Here is a 14,301-nt window from a genome sequence, read left to right on the forward strand (position 1 = left end):
GCCCTGTTCCCCTGCCCAGACCGCCTGCCTGCATGAGCTCTGATCGCAGCCCCTCCTTACCATTCCGTCCCCTCATGAGCACGGTGCAGCCTTCACCTTGGCCCTTCTCTGGACCGTGGATCTCCTAATCATTCGGTATCACAGACAGAAGCTGCAGGACTGGTGGAGCAGGGTGTTCTGTTCTGCTTTCAAGAACCACCTCCATGGTTTGCTTGTGTGGCAGAATGTGTGACTGCGTCTTTGGGGTCTGCCACACCCAGCCCCTGAGCCACCAGAGCTGCGTGCTTTACCCTGCGTAGGGGAGGACCTGGTGGCTCAGCTCTCAGCACCAGGAGGAGCTTGACATTTTCTGGGTACAGCAGGCTGATTTTAACATCGATAAAAAACTTCCTGCGTTGTGTATAGCCGGGAGAACTTTATTCCCTGTCATTCATAGAAACTAGATGAGGACCCTGTTACTGTCATTCTGTCCTAAGAAATGTTCTCTTACCCCTGCCTTGTGTTTCTTATTTTTAAACTTTTTCCTCTTCTTGAAAGAACAACTTTCTACTCACCCAACAATCCCTCCTCAAAGCCAAGTTTAGACTTTTGAAAGTCTAAGTCAGAGAGTCTGGTTGCAGGAGAGATCTTTTAAACAGCTGTGACCCTGTGCCCCACCCAGATGGAAGAGATCAGGATCTCTAAGGAGGGGGCCCCAGTATCACTGTGGTTTAAGGGTACCCCTAAAGATTCTCTTGTGCACTCTAAGTTGTAAAGCACTGCTGTAAATAAACTACATTTTCTGGTTTTTCCTTCGGAGAGTGTAGGGGAGTTGATCAGACCTGTTTCCACCTCAGATAAATGGTGTTGAGTTCCCAGTTAGTGGTGGTGACTTCATGTTCACCGTTCTGCCCTCAGTCGTGGGGGAGCCATGTCTCCTAGCAAAGAGGGAGAATCTCCTGATCTTCCTCCAGAACCCCCCTTACCATTCACCTGGAGGCCAGCCTGTCAGCCTCAGAAGAGAGCTGAGCATATAGAAATCACCATGATATTCTCCTCATTAAAAATAGAAACTAAGACATTCTCTTTGTGAGGAGATCTCCAGTTCCACCCAAGGCAGGCTCATGTTTTTGCATCTGTTTTCCATTCCGGGATTCCAGGTGTTCAGGGGCCTGCATGGACTCTAATGAGCATCCGGGAGACATTGTCAGTCATTTTTGTGACAGTTATTCATGAAGCCTCACACCGTCCAAGGCCCTGGGAAGCCGCTCTTCAGGCTAAGTTGAGTGACAAGTCTCCACACTTTGCCCTGTTCTGGATGGGGACACTGACTGATCTGCCATTACTATGTATGTAAGTGCCTTTGATCAATAAGTGTGGCAGATGTATTAGTTATGAAAAATATACATTGGTAGACCAAATAATTTTAAAACGCAATATTAGTAGAATAAAAATGATAAAAAGGAGTCACTGGTGGTGAAAATAGCTAAGAGCTGATTCTCAGAAAGCACTGTGATCCAGGCTTTGTCATAAGTACTTTGCAGGTATTACCAGTAGGATTAGTCCAGTAGTCCAGCAGGCACTTGTACAGTGTTACCATGGGCTACACACTGTCCTCACTGGTGCACATCCGTTGTCTCATTTCATCCTCACCACAAACCTTGCAGGAGAATCTGAGGCACAGAGACATTCAGTGACTTGTCAAGGTCACAGAGCCATGGATGGGTCATACCCGAGCTGACCCATCTGGATGACTTATTCTTATGGATATTTTGTTACCTTTCAAGGATCCTGAGTCTGTCTACATGGTCCCTGGATTCCATTTCATTCCAGGAATTTTAAGTTCATCTGTGAACACTTCTCATACTCTTCCCTTGGGGATTTGTAGATCTTGCCATTTTAAAAGACTTTCCCCCTCCACCCCACCTGCAATGACCTCTATGCTTTGGTATTGCAATTTTGAATTTCATTTGGTCTGGACTCTGCCTCTGTGTGTCCTTGAGCAAGTCTGTCCACTTCCCTAAGCCTGATCCCGTCTCTATGCCTGACCTCCTGGGGTTGTGACTGAATCTAGTGCAACAGGGATAAGTGTGCTGTGTGCCGCACACAGCCATGTAGGTGTGTTAACAGGCCTATCGTTGTTTATACTATTGATTGGCTTAACCTTGGCACCTGACTTCCCTGAGATTCCAATGTGAAATTTTAGATTAGTCTCTATCCTTAATGACTACTATTTAGCATTTAAATTTTCCTTTTCTACCTTTTCCTAACTGCTGCCTGAATGCTCACCCCACCCCAAAACTCAGATTATTATATTGAATGATTATGAGGGGGAATTATGGTCTTTTCTGTTTCATCAGGACGTTGAATCAAATAAGGTTCTGATCACACTTACATGGTGGTTAGTCACCCCCCATAACCATTCAGAATAGTTTTTCTTTACTTGCAAATTCTAATGTACTCACTCTTGGAGGAAATACTGTGTTCTGTTCCAAAACCTGACTTCCTGTCTCCTCCATGTGTGTCATGTTTTCATCTGTCTCTGCATCAAAGATTGGATTTAGGTCCAGGTAGAAATGGCCCCATTCAGTAGTAGGCACCTCACAGACACCCAGGAAATACTCATTTAAAGAAATGGAATCTATATCAAAGAGAGGCAACAACTCAATCTGCAGACACACTCAGCCAATCAGAAAGAGACTGTTGGAGGACTTGGCCTTGTCTCCTCTGGGTTTGCTGTCATGGACCATCACTAATCATGTCTTGAGACTCCAGTCAGCCAAGAGGCTGCGACAGACTCCCATCATACCCGAGCCTGTTCTCTTGCTTTCTCTCTTCTTAAGAATGAAGATGTCAGTCCGTCTGTGTGTCACGATGTTAACCTGTCGGATTGCCTTTTTGGACCTCAGGTGACTTTCTTCAGTTCCATTTTGGAAATCACACTGTTTCGTAATTAATCATGACTCAATAATCTTAGTGGCTTTGTTGGAATGCTCTGGACCATTGTATAAGAGCTTTTTCTATACTATCATTTTATTCTCTTCTACCATTCTAGCTATTCTGTTCTATACATTTTAGTTCTATCAGTTTTATAATGTTTTTATAGCTAATTAGGTAAATATTACATATAACTATCAATTTTTTACACATACAGCCTTTTATAGTAACTTCAGAATATTTCTTAATTCCAAAGACAGATCTTGTTGGATTTTTATTAGAGTTACTTCAAATGTATATAGTAGGTGAGAAATAATGGGCCTCCTCATAACATTTAGACTCCTATCCAAGAATATTATGTTTTTCATTTATTCACATCTTTTATTACTCTCAAGACAATCCTGCCATTTCCTTCATGTTGGCCTGGTATTGGTATGTCAAGAGGTTTTTGTCTGTTGTCTCCTTGTCTGGGTGTTGCTTTTGAGGATGTGTCTGGTCGCCTATCAGATGTGGAACAGCTTCCTGATTTCCTGCCTAGAAGTTGCGCCCCCATCATCTTCCCAAGTCCTGTTCCACCTTTGCCCCATCATCTTGCCTCTTTGTTCTAAATGCTGTTAGAAGGGCACGTAGCATTTCCTAGTCTTCTTTACAAGGAACACTCTTTCTCCTTTGGCTTTTGCTTTACATCCTCTTTGCATCATCAACCAATTTTTTGTTTTTCTAATTTCAAACCATGAACTGTCACTGACTTTCTAGTCAAAGAAGTGTAGTGAGGAAATGGGTGACTGAGAAAGGCTGTCAGCAAGAGTGTGATGAGTGAGTTGGGGAAGAGAAGAGACTAGAGGCAGGAGGCAAGTGGTGAGAGGCCAAGGGTGCAGGTGGTGGGAATGAAGGATGGGAAGGCATGAGAGGCTTTGAAGAAGAGGATGAATGATGGTTACTATGTCCCTGGACCAGGTGAAGGATGCAGTAAAGGTCACACTTGCTGATCTAGGAATTTGAACCCAAAAAGATGATTGAAATGGGTCAGAACCGATGCCTGCTAACTCTTAGACGTGGACATGAGCTCCTGGGCACTGAGAACTGTGGTCGTGCAGGTGCTTCTCCAGGTTACTGTGGGAGGGCAGCAGAGAGGTGAGAGAGATGGACGGCCCTACATGACCCGCTGCCTCATCTCAGGCAAGATGGACCCCAAGGCACCGTGTGCTCAGTAGTGTCCAGGGCAATCTCTTTTAATTAGGAAGAACAGCATTTAAAACACTTCTTGGATAAAATCCAGAGATCGAATAATTCCATTTCAGACATTACTTTAATTCTTATTTCTTCATGAAGTGGGTGCAAGTGCTCTGAAGACATGTTGAGTCATCTCTAGGGACAGTTCTCCCCATTATCCCAGGATGCTTGGAGGCTTCTCCCAGACTTACAGGGGACCACGCGGGTGTGTCCAAGGTGTAAACTGAATTCTCTTGAGAATGGGGACAAGGACATGCCAGGCTCAGAGCCATTATATAGGTTTGTGCCTATTGTTTTACACATGGATACCGGCTGAGCGGGAAGGGCTGAAATCTGAGAGGCGCTTTCTTCTCAAGCTGTTTGTTTGCCTTGGGGCTGTGTCTCCCCAGAGCAGGGCATCTTTTTCTCATTTGCACAAAGGCTGTGGTCGGGCTGGGCCTGCCAAGGCCTCTTTCCAGGCCCCAAGAGCTCAGGGGACTATATGGGTGAGGGGCCAGGGGCCCATGATTTCCAGGGAATCCCTGCCTTCTGATAAATGCCTCCTGCACCGGGCCGGGCTCTGGGCAACTGGCTGTCCAGTGCCAGGCCTGAAGCGCCTTCTGCCTTCCATGCTGCCATCTTGTGTGGTGTTTTACTGTCCAAGTCCTCTCCAGGCCTCACATCTTCACTCTAGATGGGAAGGAGGAGGGAGGGCAAAAGGCATGGCCCTCTGGGTCTATCCCTTTTTAATCAGAAAACAAAAGCCAGAACTAAGTCACAGGGCCAGCTTCAGCTGCAAAGGGTCCAGCAAGATGACCGTTGTAACTGACACATTGCCAACCTGAGAAAAGTCAAGGTCTGATTGGTGAGTAGGGAAGAGGGAGTGGATGTTGGGTAGGTGCCCTGCAGTGCCTGGGTGAGTGGGCACCCCAGCACCCCAGTGTGGGCATTGCCTGTTGTTGGCATTTTGTCAAATCTTTTTACATTCCTTCTTAGCATTTCACACACCAAATAAGTTTTAATTAGGTTTAAATTTCAGGGGTTCCCAATAGGCTACCTTGGTCAAATAAATCAAAGACAAGCTTGCCCTGCAGACTGAGGATGCTTCTGCATGCCACATACCCCAGGAAGCCCACTGTTCAAAGCTGATGGCCACATCCACAGGAACTGCTCCTCCTGGCCACCAGGCCCCAGAACGGCTGGGATGCTTTCAATTATTTTCCTCGTGAAGAAATTTTAATTTATTCCCAAATGCATATTTGAGGATCTAAAATAGAGTTTTAGTAATTGAGTTTGGAAGAGCTCAGTAGGACTTAAGGGACCACGGTCCATTTCTCCTTGCCAGCCTCCAGCATCTCATGTTGCAGCAGGCCAACCTCCTCTACAGTTCAGCAGCTCCCAGCCCCAGCCAGGAGGGCAGGCCTCTGTGCAGAGACCCCCTGGAGAGCAGCAGTCAGCTACTCTGCTAGGGCCTGCCTGCTGTGGAGTCAGAGCGGCTGGCTCCTGAGGTCCCCTGAATGTGCACCCTCCCTCAAACTTCTAGCTTCTTCTCTGGCAATTCCCAGCAACCTAGACAAAGCCACTTCTCATCTCCTTATCTTCTCTCAGCTCCAGACTAGATCCTAGACATTCTTTAGGGCCAAACTTAAGTGTCAGCTCCTTCAGACCCTGCCCCCCCCATACACTAGATGAGTTGATTACCCCACTGCTGAGCCCCCTCACATGGTAAATATACCCCCATCTTTTCCTTCAGGAGGTCCACTGTGCCCAATTCATCATTGTCATATAGGCTTGTTACCTGAATAAGAATAGTCATTCTCCCACCTCCCTGTTTGCCTGAAGGGCAACCTGGACCCGGTCAGGGGGCTTGCTGAGCCAGACCTCCTCCACTTGTCCCCATGGCCATGTGCATTTAACTTCCCTCGAGCTCGGGAGATGCTGGAGGCCTTGTCATCCCCTCTCTAGGCAAGTGTTGGCTCAGTACCTCACACCCAGGGCCTGCCCCCAAGGAGCACTCAGACCAGCAGAGAAGCCACACACACAAGGCTCTATGAGGATATCTGGACACCTGTCCCCCTGCTCCCCTCCTCGGCCTCTAGGCCATTCGCCTCTCATTCCCCTTCACCAGCATGTGCCCTTTGGTTTTCCTTCCTCAGCAGGTCCCTCTTCACTGACCAGCGGCAGCTGCCCAGCTGTCTGAGTGTGGCAGGTGCTCTGGAGTGGGAGGCCCAGGGGGCACCTAGTCAAAACTAGGTGGCCAGGGGCCCACAGGGCTGACCGGCCAGAGATGGCAGATTGTCCCTGTCACACCTGTCTTCTCAGCATGTGTACCAACTGTCTCCGTCTCCAGGCACACGCTGTGTGCACTAGGGTCAACCAGAGCACACGCCAGCACCTTGCAGACACAGGAAGGGAGCTCTGCAAGGTTTCAGTTTTGTTTCCACTGCGTCTATGGGGAAAAAAGTTTTTTTTTCCTTTCTTGCAAAATATCACATTTTTCCCAATTGAAGGAAAATCTATTTTATTTTGTAATGTGTCTGACTTGTGAAGTTCCATTGCTGACCTGAGCTTGGCAGCTTCTCATAGCTAGTCCCTGATCTCTTTTTTCTGTGCTGAGCAGTAGCCAGTCCTTCCCGAGCGGAGTTGGGGCCACTTGTTTTCTAAATAAGCAGTGAGTTTATACTAAATAATAAAACACAGAAAGGACCAAAGATGATGCATTAATCTTAGATTCTCCTTTCTTTGTTACCAAGAAAACGGCTGCAGATGGAAAAAGGCAAGAGATCATCGTCCTGGATTCCAAGCGGAGCAATGCTATTAATATTGGGCTGACCGTACTACCCCCGCCAAGAACGATTAAGATAGCCATTTTGAATTTTGACGAATATGCCTTAAACAAAGAAGGAATTGAGGTAAGAGGAGCTCTATCAAGCATTATTTGTATTCTGTAATGAGTCACATATGTAAAGCATTACCACGTTCAGTATGACTTTCTCCATAGAATGGCTTGTCATTTTTCTGTCTCAGACAGACTCTGAATAACGTTAATAATTCTCACATTTTTTAAACTTCTGGGGCCTAGGGAAGTAAGTCCCCTTTTACCAACGAAGTTCAGAGATCCTCACTCTGGTTCATTCACGGGCTTCCTTCTGACCACACTCTGCCTACCTCAACCTGGAAGAAGAACATCACCTCCTTAGGGGAGGCTGCTAGGGTCTTGGTTCACATCATTTCAAACCAAGTATGTTGAATGAGCAGTTTCAAAAGTAGGGGTTTCCATGTGTGCCCACATCCATGTAAATGACTTTCTTTCTCTCTTTGCACTCGATAGGGTACAGAGAGATATGTTTCACTTGCCAACTGAGTCTTGAGTATTTGCCAATCTACATGGTAAAAGTGGAAAGAGGTTGGGTGACTTGGCTGTGACTACATGACTGGTAGGTGGCCTTGCTGGAGTCACAGCCCAGCTGCTCTGCTCAGCAGGGTTCAGAGCTCTTCCCCCAGGGCCTGTTCTCCCTTCCCTGTGGGCTGGTGCCAGTTTTCGGCGAGTTCAGTCTCCCATTCTGACCATGGAAGCAGAGTGAGGAGAGTCAATGGCCCAGCCCACAGGTTCGTGAAGACAGATGATAGAGCCTGGGGCTCGGAGTGGGGCTAGGACACTGCTTCATGGCACTGGGCGGCACCCATCCCAGCCTTCTGGTAGCAGGAGGCTCTGGATTCCTTTAATATTCTTCCATAGTTGGGATTCATTCATAAACAGTCTTATGTGAAAGACTTGAGAGTAGAGGGGACAAATGAGGACTGACTACAGAGAGGGAAAGCAAGTCCTTGACAAAAGAGTCAAACATGAGGAACAGCTCAGGCCATGGTGCCATACTTGACCCTGGCCCTGAGTGTGGGAGGGAGCAGTGGGGCATGTGGTAGCATCTGAACCCAGCGGGGCAGGCGTGCTTTTGTGCTCTGAAAAGAAGAGGCCTCCCCAGGAAACACTGTGTTCCCAGAGGTTTGTACAGGGCTGAACAGTGTGTCTTCAAAATCTATGCCCATCCAGAACCTCAGAATCTGACCATATTTGGAGATAGTCTTTGCAGATGTGATGAAGTTAAGATAAAGTCATACTGGATTAGGGTGGGCCCCACTCCAATGACTGATATCCTTATAAGAGGGAAATTTGGACATTGACACAGAGAGGAGAATGTTGTGTGAAGACAGAAAAACTCAGGGAGACACATGGAACATGTGATGGCGGAGGCAGAGACTGGAGTGAATGTGTTTACAGGTCAAGGAATGCCAAGGATTGCCCACAACCACCAGACACCAGACTCAAGACAGCATCCTCCCCGAGAGCCTTCAGTCAGAACATGGCCCTGCCCACTCCTGGGTAGCCAACTCTCATCTTTCAAACTGTGCGAGACTACGTTTCTGTGTTTCAGACCACCCAATTGGTGGTTATGGCAACCCCAGGAAACCAGTACAGGCCTAAGCAACTCTACTCTGAGAAACACGTCCTCAGTGTGTTCCACAGAGCAGGTAGAAGGATTGAAATGCATTTTCTTCTGGCTGGAGAGGAAATTGAGCCCCAAGCTATAGAGTTGGGCCAGGCAGCAGAGCAGGTCAGCATGTCCAGGTGGGCAGCTAGGGAGTGAGAGGCCCATGGCCAGCTTGGCCAGGAGGTATAAAGGAAAAAGCCAGTGACAGCAGGTATGTACAGACAGGGACACTGCCAGAAGGAAGAAGGGGGTAAGCCAGGCCTCAGTGTGAGGCAGCCCCACTAGGGGACTCCCAAGGGGGAAGGCAGGACAAGGGCATTGGCTTGCCATTAAGCAGGTGGGAGCTGCCAACCTGGACAGACCAAGTGCAAAGTGTCTTTCACCTAGGATGAACAGTGTGGTGGGCCCCGGTGCACATTCTGACCATCTTATTTACAAAACAGTGTATTTTAGAGAGGGCAAAAGCTTCAGATTTGTGCAAAGAGAGGCTTCAAATGCAGCCAAAGCCAGCCTGATTAAAGGGGGGAAATGACAACTTCCTCCTTTAAAAATATTTCCCCTTTCTTGTCCTGACGACTTGAAAGTCCATTAGGAGAGATTGATTCCTTGGGGCTTTGCCTTTGTTCTTTCTTGAAATGTAGATCTCCCTGGGTGAGGAAAGTTTCAGATACAATGGGTTACTTAGATTTTAGAATGAATCAAATTACTTTTCCCTATTCTGACTGGTTTCCAGCTGAGTACCTTTTTGATCCAGGAAGGACTAGTGATAGCAACAGTAATGATGATGGATGTAGGAATAGCAACATAGCACAGAGACCGACTTCCACAGGTTCCTCCCTGTGGGCCAGGCACAGGTAGGTGCTTTACCAGATGCTCATCAGAACCTCACGAGGCGCATAGTGTTACGTTTCCCATCTGAAAGATAAAGAGAGCGAGTCCCAACTTTAGTCCGTGCCCAAGTACATGAGCCAGTGAGAGGCCAAGCTGAAATATGAGTTCTAGACTCTGAGTCTGAAGTACAGAGCATGGCCCTGGGGACAGGTGGCCTGGGAGGGCCCACGGATGCGGAAAGATGAAGAAGGACTCTGGGAAGTGAGAAGACTCACGAGGCCACACGGTCCACTTCCCAGTGCTGCCCGTGGCTTGCTACCGGGAGGAGCGGACGCATGGAATGACGCAGAGCAGGAGGACGCAGCGGGGAGAACACTGTACTCCTTCGCTGAGAGCTTACCGTGTCGTGAGACCTCAGCCAGTCTGTGTTTACTCACAGCAACACGGAGGCACACATTTCATCACAGTTTTCACCTCAAGCAGGGTTTCTCATTGGCGGCACTGTTGACGCTCTGGGCTGGACAGTTCTCCACTGTGGGAGCTGCCCTGAGCATTGTGGGGTATTGAGTGACACCCCTGACCTCTACCTACAAGCCAGTGGTTCCACCCCAGTGGTGATAAACAAAAATGTCTCCAGACTTTGTCAAATGTTTCCTGGGAGCAAAATCCTGCAGGTTCCTGGATTGAGAACCCCTGATTTAAGGCGGTTTGTGTGAGTCCAGAAAGTGTTTGTGTGTGTATTTATATACACGTAACTCTCATCAGTCATGACCGAGGAGAGGCCAGCAAGCACCAGTTCTCTTGGAGAATGCAGGCACTGTCCGGCAGTCCCTGCTGTCTCTGACCACTGGTCTCAGGGACCCAAGGGGCTTGCGTGTCTACACCCACGTGTTAAGCAGGTTACCCAGAGTCTCTTTCCTAGGCTTGTTGTTCAACAATTAAGTCAGTACTGAGAAGAGATGGAAGTTGTGTCCTTACAGATCTTTACTAATAAGATTTCTAGCTTGCACGCAAGAGCCCCCCGCCACACTGTCTGCTTCCGGGACGCAGGCACAGTGGTAGCATGGCACCATGGCTTAATAGGGCCATTTGAAACCTCTGTGCACCTAAATGTGATTAGGATGTATTAGAGGACATCCTGTGGCTTTGCTTAGCAACCCAGTGCTGTGCATCCGGTCTGTTGTGTAAACCTGAGGGAGTAGTTAACTAATTCGATTAAGGAAGTTAGTTTTCATGAGAAGATTAAACTTTAGAACATTAATTTGGGGCTGTTTCTAAGTAGTAGTCATGATATTTTCCCAAGTACAATGTCCTTAATGTATCACAAATGGAAATATGAAAAGGTTTCCGCTTTTTCTTGCATTTCTAATTTTTATAATCTGTGTCTACTCGGAGGGTAGCACAATGGAATGGTCCCAAATGACATTTAACTTGGCCCAGTTGGCTGCCAGGCCTGTCATCATCCTAAAGGCAGAAGTTCCCTTTGGCCACAGGTAGCACCTTTTCAAGCACTCCACGCTGTGCCACCCCCATCCACAGGTGCCCCAGTGGGTGCCGGGCGCACCCAAGTGAGCCTGAGCTCAGGCACCGCAACTGGTTGGCAGTGCCAGGGAACCCGAGCATCCTCACGGCTGGGCATCTTTGCTGCACCATCACTTCGAGTTTTTGTCTGAATTGCTGTGAATGTGGAGCTGGTGCTGGGAAACCAGGAATAGCCCCTCGGTGGTTCTTTGGCTCCGCCCGGTTGGTCATGGCTCCGGGCAAGTCACTTCATCTGCAAATTTGATGCAGTAATTTCTGCCCCATGTGTTTCACCGAATAGTCACAGCAACAAAGGAAGATACTATCAGGATCCCTTGAGAAATTTTAAAAAAAAGGTTCCTCTATGTCCATGAGAATAAATACTTAAGTAGAAAACCACTGTCTCATGAGCATATGCAAGTTGTGCACAAACCAGGCCTGGCTCCAGGGGCTCCAGCGCTCTGCTGCTCTCACCCAGATCCTTGTGTTAGATTCTCATCCAGGGCTGCAGCCCTGGTTCTGCTCAAAACTCACAAGGCAGGATAATCACTCAGCACGGCCTCATCTGCAGGTGAATGAGCTGGCCACACCCCAAAATGTTCAGGTCCATAAAAAGCAAGACTTGTGCATTTTTCTCTGAAACATGGCTTTCCGGATACAAAAGCAAGTAGTCTTAAAGAAGTGCTGGAGAAACATCGTCTGGGAGAAAATAAAGAGCAAAAAATGCTGAGATGATTGCGTAGTGGTCTTGTTTGATGTTTTTCCCCCTGTGGAACACAAATGGCGATCATAAAATCATCCATAAATCTCCCAACAGGGTAGAAGAGCAAATTAGAGGTTCCCCCCTGCTCATCTCCTTTCATCTGCTCATGGAAAAAAACGGCCCTCACCTCATAGGAGGCGGCTTTGACCTGCCATTCCGCTGTCTTTTGGCTATTTTTATTGTCGGTGATGTGTAAAAAAAATAAAACAAACTGGCAGATGGCAACCTCATAAATCTTCGACAGTGAACAAATGGTTTAAATTAGTCAGAGAAGTGAAAAACAAAAGTAAGAGTGTCTGATTACTTTCCCAAAGGAAAAAAGTCAACTAAAATCAGGGCAGGAAAATGCCTTCTGAAGAAGGGGGAAAAGCGTTGACAATTTTTTATCTTGGAATTCTTGTACATGCCGAACACTATTTGAACATGAAGAAAATACAAATTTTAAGTTTTCATTTGGACAATGGCTCGAGTTCAGATCCTGGGTGTTTTCAAAGAAGTGACGTGCTCCGGTTGTGCCGGGTGTTGCTGATGCCATCTGTGTGGACAGAGGGGTGAAAGCAGGAGCCCAGGGAGAGCAAGGAGCACTGTCGCTGAGTGTCACCCCTGATGCTCATGTTCCCCCGAGTCATCTCAGTATCTGGGGCCATGAAGATGGTAGTGTGGGAAGAGGGGTAACCGAGGGCGAACCTTCTGTGGCCCCACTCTGACTGCAGCACGCAGCGCACACTGAACCCCGAGACCAAGTTCTTCGATAACACACACTGTCACCAGACCAGATGCCTTCTCCCTGGGCCACACATGTCCTGAGTCACAGTCCTGTGAACACCTGCATGTTTGCTGATGATGGTGTCAGGGGTCTGATTTTTTAAAAATTTTGTTATTTATTTTTAATTTTTTGCAATAATAAAGAGTAAAATTCAACATTTTGGTATGCAATTCTAAGAGTCTCAAAGTATGCATAAATTCCTGCACTGCAACTGCAGTCAAGATTCGCAACAGCCCCGTCTCTCCCCAGAACTGCGCTCTTGTCCTGCCCCTGTCTAGTCGCTCCCTCAGCTCCCCTCTGGCACCTGGTACCACTGATCTGTTCTCCTCGCCGAGGCTTGTCTTCTGGAGACTGTCACATGAGTGGAATCATACTGCGAGTAACTGGCTTCTGTCACTCAAGCATGGTTGACGCCTCTCAGAGTCATCTTAGTTTTACTACGTCCCTGGAGTCTGTCCCTCTTCATTGCCGAGTAACTTGATTCATCTGCTGAAGAATATGTAACTTGGTCTGGCTGTTAGAATTTGGATAAAGCCGCTATAAGTGTTTGTGTTCAATTTTTTGTGTAAGCAGAAGTTTCTAGGGTACAAACTTACCAGTGGAATTGCTGGGTCAAATAGTAACTCTGCGTTTCAGCCTTTTGAGGGACAAGAACTTGTCTTTTCATTCTCTTAACAGTGTCTTTCACAGAGAAAAAGGTTTTAAATTGGATGAAGTTGAGTTTATCAACCTGCTCTTTTTTGGTCTCATGTCTAAGCGTTCATTGCCTAACATGAGCCACAAAGATTTTTTCCTATGTTTCTTTCTAAAAGTTTTGCAGTGTTACATTTTACCCTGGATTTGTGATTTCTTTTACGTTAGTTCATGTGTAAAGTGTTACGGTTTAAGTTGAGGTTCTTTTTTTGGATAAGAATTTCAATTGTTCTAAAACCGTATTTTGGAAATACTGTCTTTTCTCCACTGAACTGTTTTTGCCTCTCCATCACAATCTGTGGGCCACATTGGTGTGGTCTATTCCAGATCTCCCTGTTTTGTCCCATTGGTCCATATGTCTGTCCTATTGCCCTACCACACTGTCTTATTACTAATACCCCGTAGTAGATTTTAAAGTCAGATGGTGTGAAGGTTGTTTTTTTTTAAATTTTTAAAAATTGATTTGAGAGAGAAAGAGAGAGTATGTGTGTGTGTGTGTGTGTGTGTGTGTGCGCGTGCACGCGCGCACATGCAAGAAACATTGGTTTTATTGTCCACCTATTTATGCACTTTTTGGTTGCTTCTTGCATGTACCCTGACAGGGAATTGAACCTGCAACTTTGTGTATGGAGATGATGCTCTAACCAGCAGAGCTACCTGGCCAGGGCCAAGTTGCTTCTTTTTCAGAGTTGTTATAGTTGGTTTGGCTCATCTGCCCTGTAACTTTAGAACCAACTTGTCTGTAGCCATACACACACACACACACACACACACACACACAGAGTCATGCCGGTATTTTTAATGGAATTAAGTCAAATTTATAGAAGAATTTGAGGAAAATTAGTATGTGACTCTGCTGTCTTTCAGTCCATGAACACAGTATACTCCTCATTTATTTAAATCATGTTTGATCATTTCCATCATCATTTTCTGCTCCCAAGCATGGTCTGTTCAAATTATACTGAAATATTTCATTGTAAAAAGCATTTTTCTTAAATTTTAGTTTGTAATTTTTTGCTATCAATATATAGAAATAAAGTGAATTTTTCTGTGTAGTGACCTTATACAGCATTAATAAACTCATTTTTAATTTTTTTATATTCTTCACA

At 46.6% G+C, this 14,301-nt stretch overlaps 1 protein-coding gene across 8 annotated transcripts in view; it reads left to right on the forward strand.

Moving 5' to 3' along the window:
- The window catches only part of FHOD3 (formin homology 2 domain containing 3), a 427,395-nt gene that overhangs the window by 376,027 nt on the left and 37,067 nt on the right, over nt 1-14,301 (forward strand). For all 8 annotated transcript variants that reach the window (XM_053664320.1, XM_053664321.1, XM_053664323.1 and 5 more), the window contains one exon: nt 6,882-7,040. In XM_053664320.1, the coding sequence (XP_053520295.1) occupies nt 6,882-7,040 (159 nt within the window). The remainder of the gene's footprint in view (nt 1-6,881; nt 7,041-14,301) is intronic.

The sequence above is a fragment of the Artibeus jamaicensis genome, unplaced genomic scaffold, assembly GCF_021234435.1.
Source record: "Artibeus jamaicensis isolate MK-2021 breed Jamaican fruit bat unplaced genomic scaffold, CSHL_Jam_final contig_354, whole genome shotgun sequence".
Lineage (NCBI taxonomy): Eukaryota > Metazoa > Chordata > Mammalia > Chiroptera > Phyllostomidae > Artibeus > Artibeus jamaicensis.